This window comes from Ctenopharyngodon idella, chromosome 23 (assembly GCF_019924925.1).
Source record: "Ctenopharyngodon idella isolate HZGC_01 chromosome 23, HZGC01, whole genome shotgun sequence".
Classification (NCBI taxonomy): domain Eukaryota; kingdom Metazoa; phylum Chordata; class Actinopteri; order Cypriniformes; family Xenocyprididae; genus Ctenopharyngodon; species Ctenopharyngodon idella.
This window is the reverse complement of record NC_067242.1, coordinates 243,490-266,654: the sequence shown is the minus strand read 5'-3', so window position 1 is coordinate 266,654 and position 23,165 is coordinate 243,490. Positions and strand designations below refer to the sequence as shown.

The following is a 23,165-nucleotide window of genomic DNA, read 5'->3' as shown; positions in this document are numbered from 1 at the left end:
CTGAAAGACTCGATGGATGTGTCTTGTTTCATTTAAGTACAGTACTGTTTACAAGTGTGGGGTCAGTTAGATTTTTTTAAAGAAATTAATAGTTTTATTCAGCGAGGATTCATTAAACTGATCAAAAGTGACAGTGAAGACATTTAAAATGTTATAAAAGATTTCTGGTTCAAATAAATGCTGTTATTTTGAACATTGATAATAATCATAAATGATTATTCATCATATTAGAATGATTTCTGAAGGATCATGTGACACTGAAGACTGGAGTAATGATGCTGAAAATTCAGCTTTGATCACAGGAATAAATTACACTTTACTATATATTCACATAGAAAACAGCTGATTTACATTGGAATAATATTTCACTGTTTTTGCTGTATTTTTGATGAGCAGAAGAGACTTTCAAAACTTTTTAAAAATTCTTACCGACCCTAAACTTTTGAACAGTAGCTTACCAACGTTACCTAAAATTTCTTTGGAAAAATAAACATAGATGTAAATAAAACAATAATTGACATACATTAAGAATATAGAGCTTTAAAATGAATATAGACAGCATAAGTCAGAAAATGTGTTGTCTGAAGATGACGTGTAAGCAGACTTTGAGGCTGAGATCTCTTCTGAAATCATATGAGATCTGTTTCTCAATTCACTAAAGTTTTTGCTCAATCTCATTGCGGTCCAGCAGAAACAGTTGAGATGAAAGATCTTTGTGATTTTCTGTGTGTCTGGAGTCCTCATGGCACCTTTGAGTGTGTTTATTATGAATTGGCCGCATTATAAATAGCAGCTCTATCCAGCAACATTTCTGCGCTTAAACTCGTTATTTTCAGCCGTGGCAGTAGGACTTGGATGTCACGCTTAGGGTTTGGATGATTCATGAAAGGCGAAATATTCTGACTTCACATTTTCTCTATGCCATGAGGTAGCTGCAGAACGAACATCTGGCAAACCACAGTCATTTGACTAACAGCACCAAAACTATAAAAACCAGCGAGCTTGTGTTTGTCACCTAATACATTTTCAGTAGAGTTTTAGCTGCGAGAAGTTACTGTTTTATTGATTTCATCAGCTAAATATGATTCTGAATGGGAATGACACTTCTGCCTCAAATTACAATGTTTTATTTGGGAATGAAGAGCAGTTGAGAGTGTTCTTGTCTTAGGACGCACTTCTGTGTTTTCTTTTACTACTTTTTTCACTTTTATTCCCTGTTAAATAGGCATCTGCTGTTATTTTCTTCCTTAGCAGTCCAATTATGGTTCCGCTGAAAGAGAGAAAGTAAAAAAAGGGAAAATAAACAGGCTTAGCCTTGGGAAATCTGGAGTGAATTAGCAGCTCTTCTCTTACAGTTGTTCTCTGTTGAAAATTTAGCAAGGTGCTTTTTGATTGGGTGATAATCTTATTTTTCCTTCCCAGATCATTTCAGTTTTACATTTTTTCCTGTTGTTTTTTATTATTTTAATAAATGCACTGAACCTACACATATAGTCATTATGACTCATGTCCATTAATGTAATATCAGATATCTTTACTGTATCATGGTAGAATCTCAGTAATGGATTTTTAACGAATGAATCATTTTCCTCTGTTTTCCCTCAGTCTGTTTGGCATATCTCCTGTGGTTCAGACGGACTGCTCCCACACCTGGATGTTCAGAGTGAACCCTGACCTGCAGTGGCACCACTTTGTCAATCCCATCATGCTCTTAGTGCTGTATTACACTCTGGCCACGCTCATCCGCCTTTGGCTGCAGGAGTCAGAAGACGTGGTCAGATTACAGTCTGAGTTTTCAGTATTCTGTTGCACTTATTCATTGGATTACGAAAGTGAAATAAGTTTTGAACACTGATTTATGTTGTGCTTATTCCTCATATAGTCAAAGTGCCCCTATTATGTTATTTTAAAGGTTTTTGTTTTCTGCTACAACAGGTTCACATTCATCCAAGCTCAAAAACACTTTAATTTTCTCATAATATCCACTGCAGCTCTTTTCTCTCAGTGTCTGAAACGCTTCGATCAAGGATTCGGTCTCTCTAAACCCCGCCTCTCTGAGAGCTGCTCTGCTCTGATTGGTCAGATGACCCAGTCTGCTGTGATTGGTCAGAAACCAAACGCTCGTTATCATATCTGAATCTCAGCTCTTTATTCACAGTGATACGAACAGTATTGATGGCGTCGGTTTTACTGTATCAATCTCATCAAAGTAGAGAAAACAGCGTCTTCTCGACATGAACAACACGAACCAAACTCTTCCAGTCTCAGATACAACTACAGTGATTGAGGGCGGGTCAAAGAGACGCTGTTCAGCCAATGAACACCAGAGGCGGGCGTTATGCAAATTAGTTACAAACCTGCATAGGTTCAGCAGGAAGTGAGACTGAATTACTGACGACTCGTTTCAGTTCAGAATCACACAATAACTCCATTTATCTGATCTTTGAAACTTTGCAGACCTCTTACACTCACAAACAGCTGTATTACACTCTACATGAAAGGAAATATCCGAAAAAGCATAATAGGGGCACTTTAAAGGGACATTTTAATGTATATATATTATGATGGTACATTTCTGTAACACATATATGACTGTGACTCATCATCAGCAGGTCAAAGAGAAAGAGGGAGAGGTTGAGGGAGGAGAGGAAGCAGAATCTCCTGAAAGCAATAATGCCGTTTACACTGCAGACAAGAAAAGACAGCTGTGGCGGATGGCACACTATCGCACAGATGAGAGAAATGTAGGAGTCTGCATCTCCCCATCAAACACTTGACCATTCCCACAATTCCATATCGCTCATTTTCACTGTTACTATTACAGTCTTTCCACACTTAAGCATTTAAAATGCTTGTGTCTAGCAAACACGTGCATACCACATATATATATTGTGATATATAGATAAATAGTCATCATGAATTGTTCTTTTGCATTTTTCAGCTGCTCACCACACAAGATGGCTACAACTCACCCGAGGTCTGTGTTTCAGATCAGACATCATCTCCTGATAACCATAGATTATTACTTGAGACTGTCAGTAATGAAAGCAGTGTAAATACTGTGAGGTTATAGTGCTTCTGAACTCTCTCAGGTATTGATTGTCACATCTAATGGAGCTTCGCTGGACTTCACGTCAGTCGCTCATGAGAATGGACCAAAGTCTGTGGAGCTCTACTCAACCCCTCATTATAAACCAGGCCAGCCTGAGCCCGAACCGCGTACGTCTGCCTCTTCCCTGTCCTGTGACGACACGGGTGGCTTAGAGTTTATGGGGTGAAAGTTCAGCCAAATGATTTCCAGAAAAAAACTGACAAGACTGTTTTCTTCCAAGCTAGATTCAATAAGTTGCAAAAACGTTTTTTGTAATTAAACGATGTTGTCTTATTTTCCAGTAAAAATCCTTAAAACAAATAAATTAGCTTCAGATGCAAAATGGCAACAACAAAAAATGTGTATATATATATATATATATATATAATTTATTTTCTATATTTTAATGTCTAGAATATATATATATACACACACACACACATATACACATATATATACAGTATGTTTGGTGTAAAATGGTGTGAAATGAATTGAAATCTATTCTCTGAAGTACATTGCACAGTTTTGCTTCTAAATTAAATATCTCTGGTTTAGAAATGTTTAGATATATTTACTTAAAAACAAGACAAAAACACTGATTATGATTTGTGGTTGTGGTGTACATAAATATGTACAGGGAAAGGATTTGATCCACCACATACATAGTCTCACAGTTTTGCCATAAACATCTGCACTCTATTCCCTAAATATTTCCCATACATTTCGGGAAGGTTTTTTTTTTTTTTAATTCTTGGAAATGCTGTCCAAATTTTCCAGATATACGCAGGCAAAGCCCCCATTCATGTTCAAGGTCTAAGATATTAGATGATTCACAGCGTTTGATGGCCATCAACCTCAGTTTTCTTAGAATACGTGCTTCTTTTTCAGAGAAAATGGACTGCGGTGTTTACAAGATCGACTCGACGTATGTTGAGCTTTCCGAGGTTCGCCAGTCGTTTGGTGTTGTTCGTGTGAACTCGGCGGTGAAGGCCTTCAGGTTTATTATGAAACAGAGCTACATCTGCGCCCTCATTGCAATGATGGTGAGTCCTGCACGACAGTCCTCCCTTTCAGTAGCCGTGTTAGACCCCCTGTTCAGCGCTCGACCGCCCGCACCCAATTTGGTCATTACCCATGACAAGGTAAATGTGTACCATGTGCACAAACTTTCTTCTTGGGTTCCTGCAAAATGGAGGTCACCTGATGGTGATCTTTGAGATGTGATGTACTAAAGTACGGTTGGATCTCATGTGCCTCATTCATTAAAGACATTATATTAAATGTGAAGTATATAGGATTATTTATGTTAAAATACATTCTCTTAACCCTCTTTATTGTTCATTGACTACTATTAGTATGTCATTCATGGGTGTATAAACATTGAGCCTCCCAGGCATCATCTAAACAGCGTCCGTTCAGATCTGTCAGTCACTTTCCAGCTCAACCTATAGCAAGAGTTTGGGGCGTGGCTACTGTAGGAGGTGTTTAGCCGGTTTGACTGACGCGTTACGTGAGGAAAGACATTCAGCTTCGGTTACAGAAGTGCAAGCCAAATTTCACTGCATTTAGATTAAACACATCAAATTGTGGTTCGTCATGTCAGTAATGCGCCCGGTGCAGATCCGTTTGTATTTCTGCTAGGTGCCACTAGTTTCACAGAAACTACATACTTTACATTTGAGTCTAAAAATTCAGTATTTTTCCTCTATTTCCCCTCTGAACTTCAGGCTTGGAGCATCACGTACGTGAGCTGGCTGACATTTGTCTTCCTCATCTGGTCGTGTACTCTGTGGATGGTGAGGGACCGGAGGAAATATTCAATGATCACCTCTCCATTCATGGTGTTTTATGGGAACTTGCTCATCATCCTGCAATACATCTGGAGCTTCGAGTCACTGCAGCCGGTGCCTGGGCTCTTCCTGAAGAAAGAAGTGCCCTTCCGGGAACTGGGATCTAAAGTAAGACCAGTTTATGTGTTTTGTTTATGTGCATCTATGTATTTGTTCAAAGTCAGCATGAAACGTAAGTTGCACTAGTCTTTTCTGCGTACGATGGAGAACGTGGCGAATGTAGTACGTCCAGATTACATTCATACTAGCGGTCTCAAAGTAATTACTTATTCAAAATAAGTACTCAAAACACGCACCTACTCAAGAGAGTATGCGATTTTAGACGCAGCCACAGGCTCTTGTGAATGAATGATCTTATTGTTTGACTGGAATAATATGAAGTGTGTTTGTGTCTGCAGACTCTGTGCCTCCTCAGTTTCTGGCTGTTGGTGAGACAGTTTCTGACTGAGAGGAGAGAGAGACAGACAGATGAAACCCAGCTGTCTGACGTCAAGGTGGAGGGACGCACACTAGGTGAGAGAGAGTCCGTCCACCTGTACAGAAACAACTGTGAACAATTGCATCAATAATTAGCATTTCCATTAGCTATATTGATAACCATTTTGATGCTATAAAACCTTTTTCACCAAAAATCCATGAGTGGAAACTTGCTATAGTTAAAATAGTAAATATATGAAAATAAACTAGCAGCGGAGGGCCCTAATGATGCACCCTGTGTTCGTTAACTACAAAGACTGTTGTGACGATATTGAACTCTTTGTGTTTGTGTGTGTGTGTGTGTGTGTGTGTGTGTGTGTGTGTGTGTGTGTTGTAGAGGGGCTGGAGGACGAGGCCGGCGGACACAGAGAGATGATGGACGTGTTGGGCAGCACAGTCATGGCCATGCTCAACAAATACTGGATCTACATCTGTGGAGGAATGTTCTTCTTCGTTAGCTTTGAGGGACGCATCGTCATGTACAAGATCATTTACATGATGATGTTTCTTTTCTGCGTAGCACTTTATCAGGTGTGTGTTGCTCAGCATTACTTCTGACGCACAACAGCGACAACAGCCTGATTATCACTGGAATGATTACAGATGCTGTTTTATGTTAAAGGGTTAGTTCACCCAAAAATGAAAATAATGTCATTAATTACTCACCCTCATGTCGTTCCACAGACCTTCGTTCATCTTCAGAACACAAATTGAGATATTTTTGATGAAATCCGATGGCTCAGTGAGGCCTGCATAGCCAGCAATGACATTTCCTCTCTCAAGATCCATTAATGTACTAAAAACATATTTAAATCAGTTCATGTGAGTACAGTGGTTCAGTATTAATATTATAAAGCCACGAGAATATTTTTGGTGCGCCAAAAAAAACAAAATAACGACTTATATAGTGATTGGCGATTTCAAAACACTGCTTCATGAAGCTTCAGAGCGTTATGAATCAGCGTGTCGAATCAGCGGTTCGGAGAGACAAAGTCATGTGATTTCAGCAGTTTGGCGGTTTGACACAAAAGATTCATAACGCTCCGAAGCTTCATGAAGCAGTGTTTTGAAATCAGCCATCACTATATAAGTCGTTATTTTGTTTTTTTGGCGCACCAAAAATATTCTTGTCGCTTTATAATATTAATATTGAACCACTGTACTCACATGAACTGATTTAAATATGTTTTTAGTACATTAATGGATCTTGAGAGAGGAAATGTCATTGCTGGCTATGCAGGCCTCACTGAGCCATCGGATTTCATCAAAAATATCTTTGTGTTCCGAAGATTAACGAAGGTCTTACGGGTGTGGAACGACATGAGGGTGAGTAATAAATGACAGAATTTTAATTTTTGGGTGAACTAACCCTTTAAATGACAGTAAGAAACACAGTAACGTGATTATTAGACCATAATCAATGTGGAGTTTATTTGTTGTTTTTTTTTGTTATGTCTACTTTATATTTTATTTGTTGTTTGTTTTGTTTTGTCTACTGTCTTTTTGTTTGTCATCTCTTTGCTTTTTCTATCATCTGTTATTTGTTTATTTATCCTTTGTTTTGTTTGTCTATCATCTGTTTGTTTTTTGTTTATCATCCTTTTGTTTGTTTGTATTTGTGTTTTGTTTGTTTATCTTTTGTCTGTTTGTATTTGTCTATCATCTATTTGTTTTTAGTTTGTTTATCATCCATTTTTTTGTTTTTGTTTTTCTGTCATCTTTTTGTTTTTGCTTTGTTTATCATGCTTTGTTTTGTTTGTCTTGTCTATTTGTGTTTTGTTTGTTTATAGTCCTTTTTGTTTTGTTTGTCTATCATCTATTTGTTTTTGTTTGGTAATTGTCCATTTGTTTGTTTTCGTTTTTCTATTTTTTTTTTTTGGTTTATCATCTGTTTGTTTGTTTGTCTATCATCTATTTGTGTTTTGTTTGTTTATCTTATATTGTTTGTCATCTGTTTGTTTTGTTTGTTTATCATGAATTTGTTTGTTTTTTGTCTTCTGTCTGTCTGTAGCAGCACATATCATTATAATTGAAGCCAGTTAACGTGTTGTTCGACTCTTGTTTCAGTTGCACTATGAGCGGTGGCGATGGATGCTGAAGTACTTCTGGATGTCGGTGGTGGTCTACACCATGCTGGTGCTTATTCTGGTCTACACGTTCCAGTTCGAGTCCTCCATAAATGTGTGGTCCAACATGACTGGCATGAGCAGGGAGAAGTATGCATTTAAGACGTCTCCTTTATAGACTAATATTTGTGCAGTTATGATGTATTGTCTGATGTGTTTACAATATGACAGATGTTGGTGTCGTAACTGAGCTCATCATCTGTGCAGGCTGGAAGATCTCGGTCTGGAGAAATTCTCGGTTCCTGCTCTGTTCACACGGATCTTCATTCCCACTTCTTTCCTGCTGGTTTGTATCCTGCATCTGCACTACTTCCACGAGCGCTTCCTGGAGCTCACCGACATCAAATCTGTGGCCGACAAACAGAAGAGCACTATCTCCAGGTACAGTGCTGCTTGTTTAAATCACAAAATCAAAGTATTTACCAGGTCTGTGTGGATGGGCGTCTATGGGCTTTGCACATCTGGCCACTGCAGCTGTTGACAGTTGATAGCCTTTTTCAAGTCCAGCCTTACGTTCTCAGCTGGACTGAGATCTGGACTCGGACTCCAGGAAATTAATAATGTTGCTTCTAAAGCATTCCTGTGACGCTGGAAGCTTTAGCGTCATGTTTGGGTCATTGTGTTGCTGAAAAACAGATCTTCTTCCAAGTTGCAGACTCCATAAGGTTTTCCGCCAGGATTTCCCTAGAGTAAATAATCCTGCCACCAACAAACAGCAGGGATTGTGTGTCTCTGATAATGTGCAGGTCGCCTGATGGCCAGAAGGCTCAGTGTTGATCTCATCAGTAGGCCTGTCACGATCATTCGTTTTGTGCTCACGATTAATTGTATTGCATTGATTTGATTCTATTTTGTTCATGTTTTATTTTCTCATATATATATATGTGTGTGTGTGTGTGTGTGTGTATGTGTGTGTGTGTGTGTAATAAAAATTATATAATATAATAAAAACGTTAATGCTGTGAAAATTAATAATGTTTACTTATTTATTTATAATATTATTATTAATTATAATATAATAATAATAATAGCTTTTTATTATTATTATTATTATTTATTCTGGAGGGTATCTAATAAGAATTCATTATCAAAATTATTCATTATCATTAATTGTTATATAATCATAATATAATGAATATTATCATATTCAAAATAAAATAATGATAATATAATTATAATTTATAAATTCTGTTTTTATCTGTTTTTCAGTCTTTTTCCTGTTGGTCAGTTGCAAAAAATAATTAAAATATAGATTTTTGCCGCAACACTTGTTGATGTTTAATACTGTTTAATACTTTTTGTCTCTCCGCTTTTGATTGGGTAAAAATTTTAATTGCGTAAAAATGAATGTGATCAGTGCACGGTTTCATCATTAATATCCTCTTCACACGTAAACAGATGATTTTCCTTGATTTTCAGGCTGGTCCATCTGGATGGCAGTCTGGTGGATATCTCCATGGTCAAACCTACGCTCAACTCCAGCATAAACGAGGAGGAGGTTGAGGAGAGAGTAGACCTGGAGAAAGAGGAAGAGCATCTTAAACAAACGGACGAGGAGGAGATTTCTGAGCCACACGTCATTTCTGAAAGCTACACCTGCCAGATGATGCCAGATCCAGTGCAGGACCAGGGATCAGGTAGATTTGACCTCCAGATTTTGTTTTTTTCCAGGAACGAACACGTCACAATATTCCTCATTTAAATAATTCATATGCAGAATAAAGGGGCGGGGCCTGGTTGAGTTAGTTAGTAGTGTGTTGAAACTGGCGGTTATGGTAAGGGGCGGGACATTTACCAAACACCAATCACAACACACTGCTCCAGCCGACCAATCAGAGCACATTGTGCTTTTCAGAAGGAGGGGCTTCATAGAGACAGGAACTAAACAGAGCATTACTGACAGACTGGGAAGAGAGGAGCTGAACAATGGAGAATATGAGGAAAATAATCAACATTCAATCTAGTAGAGCCCAAAAACAACATCAAGAGTTTGGTAAAGGGCATAATAGGTCTTCTTCAAAATAAGAAAATAAACACCTTTTATACATATTCATGTTCATTTAAAAGTAAAACCGCAGCATATCCCTGCAGATGGTGTTATTTAAACAAATTAAATTACAAGACCAAATAATACTTTATATCCTGGCTCGAATGAAACACACTATAAAAATATGAATTCATATCGGTTGCTCTGATTGTAGCAATACAACTGGAAGAGGCTTTTATTGGCCTGACGGGGCAGGACAGGGCCAGCAGAGTAAACAGAGCGGGATAAAAATGTCTAGACTTGTTTAATGTGTAAACACTTTTACAGTCGGGCGTAAGGAAGAGCCGATGTGCTGTCTTTCACACCATTGTATTAAATTCCTGCTTATAAATGGACTGAATGAAGACTATATACTTACAAAATATTTCAGAAAAGGAAACATTTCCCTCTATATAAGAAAGTTTTGAGAGCTAATTTATGCTTTTGTTTTTCATTTCTATTTTCTGTAGCAGCCGTGTGTCTGTGTGTGGAGTTACACATTCCACAACAGGTCAAACTTTGGTTTTCGAAACTCTTGTTACTCAAACACTTGTGCTTTATACACTTCATAAACACGTCAAAAACATGTTGCTGTGATTCATCTACGGGTGTCTGTGTTTTATGGCTGTTTTGAGATTGAAAATATTTTCACCATTATTGGCTGTTTTGTGGAGCTCCCTGAAATGTTTCAGCACAGCTCCTGTGTCGTAATGTTGACAGATAGCTCTCTGAGTGTTGCTGTGTACAGGGACATTATTTTACTGTTACTCCTGGAACCAGCTGACTGCTTCCCTTCCCAAAAATGTCTGGTGGATGTGATGTTTTCTGGTCATGTACACAGTGGATGTGTTACTTTCACACAGTGCAGACCTGCCTTATTTTAGTAGTGTTTTATATACTGTTGTAGCATTTATTCTTATCTTGAATTAGCTTTTATTTGTATAATTTCAGATTTAATTTTAATTGTAATGTTAGTAATTTTATGTGCTTTTTAATTCATGTATGTATATATATATATACATTGTGTACTTTAAGTGTCCAACTTTAAGTGCATCATCTGGGTATTTAAAGTGCACCTTTTGTTGTTGGAATTTTCAGTGGGAACACACTATTTCCACTATTTATACTATAAAATGGCTTAGAAAAGTGTGTAAATACACAAATTGGGACGCACTTTCAGTCTTCAGAGTAGCGATTTTGAATCTTAATCTTGGTGTGAGTCATTCCTAAATATTTAATGTCAATTTACTAAATGTTCAAAACTCATATGGTATTAACTTGGTACTTTTCTTGTCTAGTACTAAGCATGATCTTTAAAGGGGACTCTTTCACAAGATGTAATATAAGTCTCTGGTGTCTCCAGAATGTGTCTGTGAAGTTTCAGCTCAAAATACCCCACAGATCATTTATTATAGCTTGTCAAATTTGCCCCTATTTGGGTGTGAGCAAAAACACACCGTTTTTGTGTGTGTCCCTTTAAATGCAAATGAGCTGCTGCTCCCGGCCCCCTTTCCAGAAGAGGGCGGAGCTTTAACAGCTCACGCTTCGGTCGCTCAACAACAACAAAGCTGGAGAATCTCACGCAGCCAAAATGAGGATTGTCAGTAACGGTGTTCAGCCTTACGTTGTTCAAACCGGAGTCGACACTGATGGAGAGACTCAGGAAGAAGTTACAACTTTTAGACGTTTCTGAATGGTTAGTGGATAAATTTATGTAGTTGCTGTGGAGTTGATTCAACTCATCCACTAGCATGTGCCGTCATGTTAATCTTTTGTGTTGAATTGACCCTCGTTTGTGAAGCAGTCCGGTGTAAAATGACGGCATGACAACAACACTCTACTACAACAACTCTTCCTCTTCTCTAAAGCAGCCCAACATGGCCACACCTCCTTTGTTGTTGGGGGCGGGGTTTATGTAAATTTTAGGGTTTGTGATGTCACTAACCTGAGAAGCTCGTTGTAGTCCCTACCAGCCATCTGTTGTAGTCCTTAGAGAATTCTGTAAAAGAAAAAATCTCCTTTGCATTGAACTTTGAGTGTCGTAACTTTGCAGATGTTGTTTATGATCAAACAGCAACATTACACACTAACTAAAGTTAAAAAAGTCAAATCATAATCAACCACCCCTTTAAAATGCATGTTTTGTTTTTCTTCTGAAGAGCTGAAGAATAAATGGCATCTGGTGGTGGAGCGTCTGACGGTGCTGTTCCTGAAGTTCCTGGAGTACGTGCAGCAGCTGCAGCTCTTCATCTGGTGGCTGCTGGAGCTTCACATCATCAAGATCGTCTCCTCCTACATCATCTGGGTCTCAGTCAAAGAGGTGAACACTGTTTATTAGTCAATAGCGATTTGTTTGCCAGGTGTGTAAGCGTTGATCATCAGCAGAAACGTGTCATTCTCAGGTGTCGCTGTTTAACTACGTGTTCCTGGTGAGCTGGGCCTTCGCGCTCCCTTTCAGTCAGTTCAGACCGCTGGCGTCCAGCGTCTGCACCATCTGGACCTGCGTCATCATCGTCTGCAAAATGCTGTACCAGCTGACCTCCATTAACCCTTCCACATACTCCAAAACCTGCAGTATGGTGAGACACTTGCACTCCTCAGTACATGTGTGGGATGGAGATGCTCATTCTCACTGTCTCTGCTTCTCTCCTCAAGCCTGATAACTACACAGAGGCTCAGAGGATGGACATGGCCAAGTCTCTTCTCTACAGCGGTTCGGTGGACCCAGCCAACTGGATCGGTCTCAGGAAGTTCTCTCCATTACTGGAGAATCTGAGGGTACGTGCCAACTCAACAATACACAACACACACGCTTAGCGTCTAAAAGTAATGTTTTGGCCACACCTGCTGCCAGTGGTGGGTGATCTGAGAAAATATTCTGTGCATAAATAGTTCTTACCAGCCATAAAAAAATTTATTTTGCATTATTATTATTATTATTATTATTAAAAACAAATTGTCTATTTATTTATTTATTTGTTTGTTTGTTTGTTTGAAGTCATTCTTAATAGTTACAGCTATTGGCTAGTATTGAATTATGCCAATTTATACTTCATTTGGCACTTGTGGTTGTTAAAAGTGAAGTATGTAAGTTTTTTTATATTAAAATACATTCTCTTAACCCAGTTTATTGTTCATTGACTAATATTAGTATGTCATTCATGGGTTTATCTCCACCACCTAAACACTGAGAGCATCCGCTCAGATCTGTCAATCACTTTCCAGCTCAACCTATAGTGAGAGTTTGGGGCGTGGCTACTGCAGCAGGTTGAGAGTTTGGGGCGTGGCTACTGTAGCTGACTGAGAGTTTGGGGCGTGGCTACTGTAGCAGACTGAGAGTTTGGGGCGTGGCTACTGTAGCAGGCTGTGAGTTTGGGGCGTGGCTACTGTAGCAGACTGAGAGTTTGGGGCGTGGCTACTGTAGCTGACTGTGAGTTTGGGGCGTGGCTACTGCAGCAGGTTGAGAGTTTGGGGCGTGGCTACTGTAGCTGACTGAGAGTTTGGGGCGTGGCTACTGTAGCAGGCTGAGAGTTTGGGGCGTGGCTACTGTAGCAGGCTGAGAGATTGGGGCGTGGCTACTGTAGCAGACAGAGATTGGGGCGTGGCTACTGTAGCAGGCTGAGAGTTTGGGGCGTGGCTACTGTAGCAGGCTGAGAGTTTGGGGCGTGGCTACTGTAGCAGACTGAGAGTTTGGGGCGTGGCTACTGTAGCAGGTTGAGAGTTTGGGGCGTGGCTACTGTAGCAGACTGAGAGTTTGGGGCGTGGCTACTGTAGCAGGCTGAGAGATTGGGGTGTGGCTACTGTAGCAGGTTGAGAGTTTGGGGCGTGGCTACTGTAGCAGACTGAGAGTTTGGGGCGTGGCTACTGTAGCAGGTTGAGAGTTTGGGGTGTGGCTACTGTAGCAGGTTGAGAGTTTGGGGCGTGGCTACTGTAGCAGACTGAGAGATTGGGGTGTGGCTACTGTAACAGGATGAGAGATTGGGGCGTGGCTACTGTAGCAGACTGAGAGATTGGGGCGTGGCTACTGTAGCAGACTGAGAGATTGGGGCGTGGCTACTGTAGCAGACTGAGAGATTGGGGCGTGGCTACTGTAACAGGCTGAGAGATTGGGGCATGGCTACTGTAACAGGATGAGAGATTGGGGTGTGGCTACTGTAACAGGATGAGAGATTGGGGCGTGGCTACTATAACAGGATAAGAGATTGGGGCGTGGCTACTGTAGCAGACAGAGTTTGGGGCGTGGCTACTGTAGCAGACTGAGAGATTGGGGCGTGGCTACTGTAACAGGCTGAGAGATTGGGGCGTGGCTACTGTAACAGGCTGAGAGATTGGGGCGTGGCTACTGTAACAGGATGAGAGATTGGGGCGTGGCTACTGCAGCAGACTGAGAGATTGGGGCGTGGCTACTGTAGCAGACTGAGAGATTGGGGCGTGGCTACTGTAGCAGACTGAGAGATTGGGGCGTGGCTACTGTAGCAGGCTGAGAGATTGGGGCGTGGCTACTGTAACAGGCTGAGAGATTGGGGTGTGGCTACTGTAACAGGATGAGAAATTGGGGTGTGGCTACTGTAACAGGATGAGAGATTGGGGTGTGGCTACTGTAACAGGATGAGAGATTGGGGCGTGGCTACTATAACAGGATAAGAGATTGGGGCGTGGCTACTGTAGCAGACAGAGTTTGGGGCGTGGCTACTGTAGCAGACTGAGAGATTGGGGCGTGGCTACTGTAACAGGCTGAGAGATTGGGGCGTGGCTACTGTAACAGGCTGAGAGATTGGGGCGTGGCTACTGTAACAGGATGAGAGATTGGGGCGTGGCTACTGTAGCAGACTGAGAGTTTGGGGCGTGGCTACTGTAGCAGACTGAGAGTTTGGGGCGTGGCTACTGTAGCTGACTGAGAGTTTGGGGCGTGGCTACTGTAGCAGACTGAGAGTTTGGGGCGTGGCTACTGTAGCAGGCTGAGAGTTTGGGGCGTGGCTACTGTAGCAGGATGAGAGATTGGGGCGTGGCTACTGTAAGCAGGCTGAGAGATTGGGGCGTGGCTACTGTAACAGGCTGAGAGATTGGGGCGTGGCTACTGTAACAGGATGAGAGATTGGGGCGTGGCTACTGTAGCAGACTGAGAGTTTGGGGCGTGGCTACTGTAGCAGACTGAGAGTTTGGGGCGTGGCTACTGTAGCTGACTGAGAGTTTGGGGCGTGGCTACTGTAGCAGACTGAGAGTTTGGGGCGTGGCTACTGTAGCAGGCTGAGAGTTTGGGGCGTGGCTACTGTAGCAGGATGAGAGATTGGGGCGTGGCTACTGTAGCAGACTGAGAGTTTGGGGCGTGGCTACTGTAGCAGGCTGAGAGATTGGGGCGTGGCTACTGTAGCAGACTGAGAGTTTGGGGCGTGGCTACTGTAGCAGGCTGAGAGATTGGGGCGTGGCTACTGTAGCAGACAAAGATTGGGGTGTGGCTACTGTAGCAGACTGAGAGTTTGGGGCGTGGCTACTGTAGCAGGCTGAGAGTTTGGGGCGTGGCTACTGTAGCAGGCTGGGAGATTGGGGCGTGGCTACTGTAGCAAGCTGAGAGTTTGAGTCTGTCTACACCCAATCAGTTTTGGTGCGTCATGTCAGTAATGCATCCGGTGCAGATACGTTGGATGGGTTTATTATGAGCGAGATGCTTGCGTTCGCGCTAGAGAAATTGTTAGTTACTCAGTTACTTACTCATGACACATAGCAACACAGCTAAAAGTATTCCTAATATACTGAACTTTTTATTGAAAGTAGCCTACTCTTTTACCTGTTGAGACGATCCTTCACAAGCATCTGTAAGAGCTGTGTCTGTGATGTTTGAGTTGGGGGGGACACGTGAAAGGGACATTTGAAATTTGAAAGATTGTTTGAAATTCCACTGGGTGTCACTAGTGTCACAGATACGACATACTTCACATTTAACTTTGAACCCTGCATGCAGTTTTACATACTTTTGTATTGGTCCTTAACCTTTTGTTGTTGTTTTTTCCTTACAGAATAACTTATTGATGCTGGCCTTATTGGCGTTTGAGGTGACAATTTATCGTCACCAGGATTTCTACCGTATGAAAAATAACCTCACCCCTCCAGTCACAAGAACCATTTTTCACAACATCACACGCCACCATTTGGATGACGGCATCGTAAACTGTGCCAAATATTTCATCAACTACTTCTTCTACAAATTTGGTCTTGAGGTAATTCATCATTATGTTAATTAATGATTAAATACACTACCCTTCAAAAGTTTGGGACCAGTAAGATTTTTAATGTTTCTGAAAGAAGTCTCTTCTGCTCTCCAATGTTGCATTTATTTGATCAAAAATACAGTAAAAACAGTGAAATATTATTCCAATGTAAAATATGTTTTCTATGTGAATATATAGTAAAGTGTAATTTATTCCTGTGATCAAAGCTGAATTTTCAGCATCATTACTCCAGTCTTCAGTGTCACATGATCCTTCACAAATCATTCTGATATGATGATTTGATACTCAAGAAACATTTATGATTATTATCAATGTTGAAAACAGTTCATATTTTTGTGGAAACTGTCATACATTTTATTTTTCAGGATTCTTTGATGAATAGAAAGTTCAAAAGAACAGCATTTATTTGAAATAGAATCTTTTGTAACATTATAAATGTCTTTACTCTCACTTTTGATCAATTTAATGCATCCTTGCTGAATAAAAGTATTAATTTCTTAAATTCCCAAGCTTTTGAATGGCCATTTAAAATCTGTCTGACGTTGTAATATTACAGTGAACAGTGCCACTATGGTGGATATGTTTCTGGATTAATAGTTGTTGATCCTGGAGCAACACTACTATCAGATTGTAGGGATTGGTTTAGGATAAGGCTCAGGGCTGGAGTTATATTTAGGGTTAGGACTATGTTTGATTGATTCAAGAGCATGTCCTACTTGGCAAAATCATGTTGGCCCTTTTAGAGGCCAGTTTTTGTTTTGTCCAGACACTGATCAGTCTCCCGTCCCACTCATAGATTATCTGCTGAAGCTCAGATTGCTAACACACTGTTGAGACAGATAAACCACAATATAGTGTTAATGGATCAGGGATACGTGATGGATATTGAATTTTAATTTGTGTGCAGTGATACTATCAGATGTAGCCATTATTATCCTAATCTGAAATGCTTGTCTGAATGTTGCTGCTCCAGACCTGTTTTCTGTTAGCGGTGAACGTGATCGGCCAGCGGATGGATTTCTATGCCATGCTGCACGCGTTCGGTCTGATTGCAGTGATGTATCAGCGTAGGAGGAAAGCCATCGCCCGCGTCTGGTCCAAGTATTGCTGCTTCCTGGCCTGCATGCTCGCCTTCCAGTACCTGATGTGCATCGGCATCCCTCCTGCCGCCTGCACAGGTGAGCGACTGAAGGATTCTTTTGAGTGTGACTCTCTTTTCTTCTCTATTGTGTCGTATATCCGAGTGAAACGCTTCTCAAACAAGAACAAATGTAGGGCGGGGCTTGATTTTGTCTGTGGGGAATTGATTGGATGGTTGTGGTTTGCTATTGGTGGATCTCATGTGAGTGACAGGTTGCCCCGCCCTCATCGTCAGAGAAGAGAAGAGATGCTGCAAGAGGGAGGAGAAGATATTCTGATTCAAGATTACCAGAACATGAATTTAACACAATAATGATGATGTGAACAGATAAAACATTTAGAATAAACACTGCAATATTCCATTTAAAAGTTCAATTAAGAGTCGTCCATTTTGATTTCATGGTGACTTTAAGGTAAGTTCCAAGATGACCGTGACTATATTTCTGTCTCTGTTTGGTTCAGATTATCCGTGGAGACACCCGTCCTCCATCATGGACTCCAACGTCATCAAGTGGCTCTACTTCCCAGACTTCCACACTAAACCCAACTCCCTCTTCCTCCTCTGTGAGTAATGACATTAACTGATGGGCAAATTTGTGTTGAAATTAAATTAAATTCTTCCCAGGATTATTATTATTATTATTAACTTAAAAAAAGTTGCATTGCTTAAAAAATAAAACAAACATGAACTGAAATAACATTTTATTTTAGCTAACTGCCAAGGCCACATTTCTCATTTTGGTTTAGTTTAAGTTGAAGCACTAAAATAACTAAACAGATGTGATGTGTGTGAACTGTAATGTATTTAGGAGTATGTGTGAGAATAAAATGTTTTAAAGTGTCTTGAAACATGAACGCTTTTTTAAGAGGTCTTTAATTTGGGGAAAAACAGGAATAGGAATAATGTGATTTTCAAACCTCAGAAGGTGATGATTTAAATATGAGCGCTGTACGTTTCAAAGTAAAAACACTGTTGTGTGTTTTACAGGCTTGTGGTTTCACTATCAGTGAACACTGTGCATTAATGCCAATAGATTGCTTATGATCCACTATTGATGAATTATGACAACATTTATATTGTAATATGTTGTAGACGGTTTTAGAGAGTATATTTTATCTCCCTCTTCTTTTGAATGAGCAGCTGGCAATAGTAAAGCATTTCAAAATAAGAGTCCCAGGCCATTTTGGACTTGTTTATAATTAAAAGTCTCACATAATGCATAAAGTTCTTGTTTATTTGTTTATTTCCTGGTTATGATTGGTATTTTGGTTACACAATAAACTGTATCTGGCATTTAATTCAGCGTAAACTCTTGTGGCTTCTGTCTGAAAAACAACAACAACACAAAACACACACAACAAAATGACTAGAAACAGAAAGTATGAAAACGAGACTGACCTGTGTCTGTGTGTGTGTAGATGACTTCATGCTGCTGCTGTGCGCGTCGCTGCAGGGCCGTGTGTTCGAGGAGGAGAGCGTGACGGCCGTGCAGCTGCTGGCCGGTGATAATGTGGAGATCTGTCGAGATCTGGACGCCGCCAGCTTCAGCCAACACAACCCTGTGCCTGACTTCATCCACTGCAGGTCAGCCTGTGACCTATGACCTTCATCAAATACAGTTCTATATTGAGTCTATATTATATCCCAGACCCTTTTATTTCATGTTTTGAACTTTTGAAATACTTTGAAACGTCCAAAAACAACATTATGGATTTGTATTCGTCATGCTTTCTCACCAACATCATATAAACCATTGATTCTCAAAAAAGGGCTGCAGAATGACAAATGTTTTAAATTAATTATATTAAAAAAAATAACTTAACTAAAATGCTGAAAAAACCACACATCATATTTCTTTTGTTTTCCCCTCTAACTATTGTTTTTATTCAAGAACATGGTTCTTGAAACTTCATTTTTCAACACTCCCAGTTTCTATTAAAAAAACGCAGCTTTGTCAGAATCCATGTTCGTCTCAAGCACATGCACAGCTTGGTCAGAGCATGTTTATTGTGATGAAAATCAGCATACGCCACATATATTACTGCGCTTATGAGTTTAATTGCATCAGTTTGATCAAATTATTGTGTTTACTTTAAGTGATGTTGCCTTAATCTCATGAGAATGGCATTAAGCGTGTGTTGATAAATGAGGAACTCGAGGAAGTTCAAACCTAAAGCAGCTCTAATACTCGGACTAGTTTTACTGCCGTCCGATACGGCCCAGAATACACTTCAGTTGTGATTACATGGTGACTTCCATGTTCAAACCTGCGGTCTTAGTTTGTGGACTCAGGATCAGCTGAGCTTCCTCTGCTTGTTATTGTAGAGTAAATGAGACGATGATTAGTGATTCTCGATCAGGACAGCAAGTCATCCATCAGCTGTAGTGATTCTGCACCTCTTCTGCTGCTTCAGCCAGTCCAAACACTTAGAAATGATGATGGTGATGAAGGAATTTGGAGATTTTGAGCTCTTAATGATGTCTGTCTGCTGCTCTGATCGTATTGAATTTAATATCAAGTGCGGTCAGCTTTTCCACTTCTTCATCATTATAATTGCACATTCCAATAAATCAGATTGAATAACTAATGTGATGTGAGTAATTCTGGGGAAACCAGGACTGCTGTTACGGTTGCACTTTATTTTACAGTACGTGTAAAGTACTGGTTGATATAAGGCAACTACAGGGGTTTAGGGTTAGGTTCAGGGTTAGGTTCAGGGTTAGTACCTCATTATTACCCAGTTTTTGTAATTACTATATTAAGTACATAGAATCTACGTAGGGAACAGACTGTAAAATAAAGTGCTAGCGCTGCTACATTCAGTCAGAGATAAAATCTCCAATAACGGCCTCACCTAGCAAATATCATCATATCACACCACAATATTTACAGTCAGTGTTCTTGAACTTTATGCCAAAGACAATATTTTACTCTGAGCTAAACTTTTGAGCCTGACTAGACCAATATTACAGTAAATGTATGAAAATACTAATAGTTATTCACTATCATTTTTTTTGTTTTTGAAAGAAGTATTTTCTGCTCATTTGATCAAAAATACAGTAAAAATAGTGAAATATTTTTCCAATGTAAATCAGCTGTTTTCTATGTGAATATATAGTAAAGTGTAATTTATTCCTGTGATCAAAGCTGAATTTTCAGTCTTCAGTGTCACATGATCCTTCAGAAATCATTCTGATATGATGATTTGCTGCTCAAGAAACATTTATGATTATTATCAATGTTTAAAACATTTCATATTTTTGTGGAAACTGAGATACATCACTTTTGATCAGTTTATTGCTGAATAAAAGTATTAATTTATTTCAAAAAAATCAAACTGACCCCAAACGTGTGAACAGCAGTATACAAGTATGATCTGTGAAAGGACGTTTGGTTTTCTCTGCGGTGTTTGCAGGTCGTATTTGGATATGCTGAAGGTGATCATGTTCAGCTACCTGTTCTGGTTCGTCCTGACCATCATCTTCATCACGGGCACCACTCGCATCAGCATCTTCTGTATGGGTTACCTGGTCGCCTGCTTCTACTTCCTGATTTTTGGGGGCGAGCTGTTGCTGAAGCCAATCAAAAGCATCCTTCATTACTGGGACTTCCTCATAGCGTACAACGTGTTTGTGATCACCATGAAAAACATTCTCTCAGTAAGTATCTCATTAATCTGCACGGCGTATTCATAATTTGATTCATTCCGATCGTTAATTTGAATAAATCCCGACATAAATGTTCATAAATGCTCTGAATTCAGAGGGTGTGAAGTGAACAGAAGTGATTTGACTAATAATTACTGCACTAACCCAAGTCTATCTCACAAATGGAAACTATATATACTCTGTTTCAAAAACATTCGAGATTTCACAGAACTGGTTTTTGGGTATTTTTAGCTGGATGTCATTATGGTTTGTGTTCTCTTGGCTCTCAGATAGCGGCCTGTGGATATATAAAAGCGTTGGTGGCGAATCACTGCTGGCTGATCCAGTTGTTCAGTCTGGCCTGCACTATAAAAGGATACTCAAAACGTAAGTTATGCCTTCATTTCCTCTCTGGTTCACAGAATCGAAGGCTCGCTTTCTACATTCATTCCACATTTTGTGTCCCGTGACTATTTCAATGCCACAAATCCCATGTTTTTATGCTGAAAACTATTAGATGAAGTTTATTAAGTGTTCTTAAAGGATTAGTTCACCTCAGAATGAAAATTTCCTGATAATTTACTCTCCCTCATGTCATCCAAGATGTTTATGACTTTCAGTTAAAAGAAATGAAGGTTTTTGAGGAAAATATTACAGGATTTTTCTCCATATAGTGGACTTCACTGGGGTTCAACGGGTTGAAGGTCCAAATGTCAGTTTCAGTGCAGCTTCAAAGAGCTCTACATGATCCCAGACGAGGAATAAGAGTCTTATCTAGAGAAACCATCGGCCATTTTCTAAAAAAATAAAGATTATATACTTTTTAACCACAAATGCTCGTCTTGCACTGCTCTGTGATGCTCCACGCATTACGTAATCACGCTGGAAAGGTCACGTGTGATGTAGGCAGAAGTACCGATCCAGTGTTTACAAAGCGAAGACTAAGTCAAACGACCTTTACAAAAAAAGGTAAAACAACGATGTCGGACGATTTTGAAGTTTGAGGAGAAAATGAGATGGACTTTTTCGCTCTACCGCGGCACTTCCGCCTACGTCACGCGTGACCTTTCCAGCGTGATTACGTAATGCGTGGAGCATCACAGAGCAGTGCAAGACGAGCATTTGTGGTTAAAAAGTATATCATTTTTATTTTTTTTAGAAAATGGCCGATGGTTTCTCTAGATAAGACTCTTATTCCTCGTCTGGGATCATGTAGAGCTCTTTGAAGCTGCACTGAAACTGACATTTGGACCTTCAACCCGTTGAACCCCAGTGAAGTCCACTATATGGAGAAAAATCCTGGAATGTTTTCCTCAAAAACCTAAATTTCTTTTCAACTGAAGAAAGAAAGACATGAACATCTTGGGTGACATGGGGGAGAGTAAATTATCAGGAAATTTTAATTCTGAAGTGAACTAATCCTTTAAAGGGATAGTTCACCTAAAAATGAAAATTCTGTCATCATCATCATCATCATCATCACCAAACAGTTGATGGACTCCACTGACTTATAGTGTTTGCAACAAATAAACAAACAAAAACACCTGAAATCGGCCAAAAGAGACTGAAAAGCTTATACAGGTTAATTATCAGCTCATTTTAACAGCCGGACGTGATTGTGTTGTGATGATTGGGATGTGTCCGCAGCAGAGCAGCACGCAAAGAAACAGTGCGAGTTGCCGAGTGACGAGGCTGGGATCATCTGGGACAGCATCTGCTTCGCTTTCCTGCTGCTGCAGAGGCGAGTGTTCATGAGCTACTACTTCCTGCATGTTGTAGCCGACATCCGTTCTTCTCAGGTCCTGGCGTCCAGGTACACACATCCTCCGGTTACTGCTGTTTGCTTTTCATTTGTGCCTGTGTGAGTGTAATCAGAGCAGTCTGGGTTGTTTTTAATTTAAAATATCAAATGAAATAAACAAAATCACATTGATGTGTATATAAAAAGCACTCATGTGGACTCTTATTTGAAACGGCTCCATATTTCAGAATGTAATCATTTTTTCTATTATGACGGCATCATGGACATATTCAGACTGTGGTTTGTTTGATTGTTTGTTTGTTTGTTTCTCATCCGTCAGAGGAGCGGAGTTGTTTCAGGCGACCATTGTGAAGGCAGTGAAAGCCAGAATAGAAGAAGAGAAGAAGTCCATGGATCTGCTGAAGAGACAGTGAGTTCATGAAGGCTCTGTGTGGGACTCACAACTGCTGCGTTCTTATTCATACAGTCAGATGAAGTCATGTGCTTATGATGCATGAACACAAATAAATGAGATGCTGTTTATTGGTTCTTAAAGAGGATCTATTCTGCTTTTCTCCATCGTCATCTTTAGTGTGTGATGTTGGTTTGATCATGAAAAATCTCTACAAAGTTCCAGTTCTTCTCTATATCAGTGTCAGTGTTTCTGAACTCACTGAAACGCCTCCATCTTGAGTTTTCTTCACAATATTCCTCATTTAAATCATTCATACGCAGAATAAAGGGGCGGGGCCTGGTTGAGTTAGTTAGTAGTGTGTTGAAACTGGCGGTTATGGTAAGGGGCGGGACATTTCCCAAACACCAATCACAACACACTGCT

General features: G+C 40.1%; 1 protein-coding gene across 3 annotated transcripts in view; it reads left to right on the top strand.

Moving 5' to 3' along the window:
* Positions 1-23,165, top strand: part of LOC127506406 (piezo-type mechanosensitive ion channel component 2) — a 108,228-nt gene that overhangs the window by 63,854 nt on the left and 21,209 nt on the right. Inside the window, exons 8-29 of one of the 3 annotated variants that reach the window (XM_051882864.1) lie at positions 1,606-1,774; positions 2,610-2,744; positions 2,942-2,977; positions 3,093-3,219; positions 3,980-4,134; positions 4,819-5,049; positions 5,340-5,454; positions 5,756-5,949; positions 7,486-7,634; positions 7,752-7,925; positions 8,964-9,181; positions 11,730-11,890; positions 11,973-12,149; positions 12,226-12,348; positions 15,585-15,785; positions 16,771-16,975; positions 17,400-17,501; positions 18,357-18,522; positions 20,355-20,598; positions 20,877-20,973; positions 22,237-22,399; positions 22,668-22,757. In XM_051882864.1, coding sequence (XP_051738824.1) covers positions 1,606-1,774; positions 2,610-2,744; positions 2,942-2,977; positions 3,093-3,219; positions 3,980-4,134; positions 4,819-5,049; positions 5,340-5,454; positions 5,756-5,949; positions 7,486-7,634; positions 7,752-7,925; positions 8,964-9,181; positions 11,730-11,890; positions 11,973-12,149; positions 12,226-12,348; positions 15,585-15,785; positions 16,771-16,975; positions 17,400-17,501; positions 18,357-18,522; positions 20,355-20,598; positions 20,877-20,973; positions 22,237-22,399; positions 22,668-22,757 — 3,432 coding nt within the window. Of the gene's footprint in view, positions 1-1,605; positions 1,775-2,609; positions 2,745-2,941; positions 2,978-3,092; positions 3,220-3,979; positions 4,135-4,818; positions 5,050-5,339; positions 5,455-5,755; positions 5,950-7,485; positions 7,635-7,751; positions 7,926-8,963; positions 9,182-11,729; positions 11,891-11,972; positions 12,150-12,225; positions 12,349-15,584; positions 15,786-16,770; positions 16,976-17,399; positions 17,502-18,356; positions 18,523-20,354; positions 20,599-20,876; positions 20,974-22,233; positions 22,400-22,667; positions 22,758-23,165 lie in introns of all 3 variants that reach the window. The other 2 variants (XM_051882863.1, XM_051882862.1) reach the window with 2 other exon arrangements.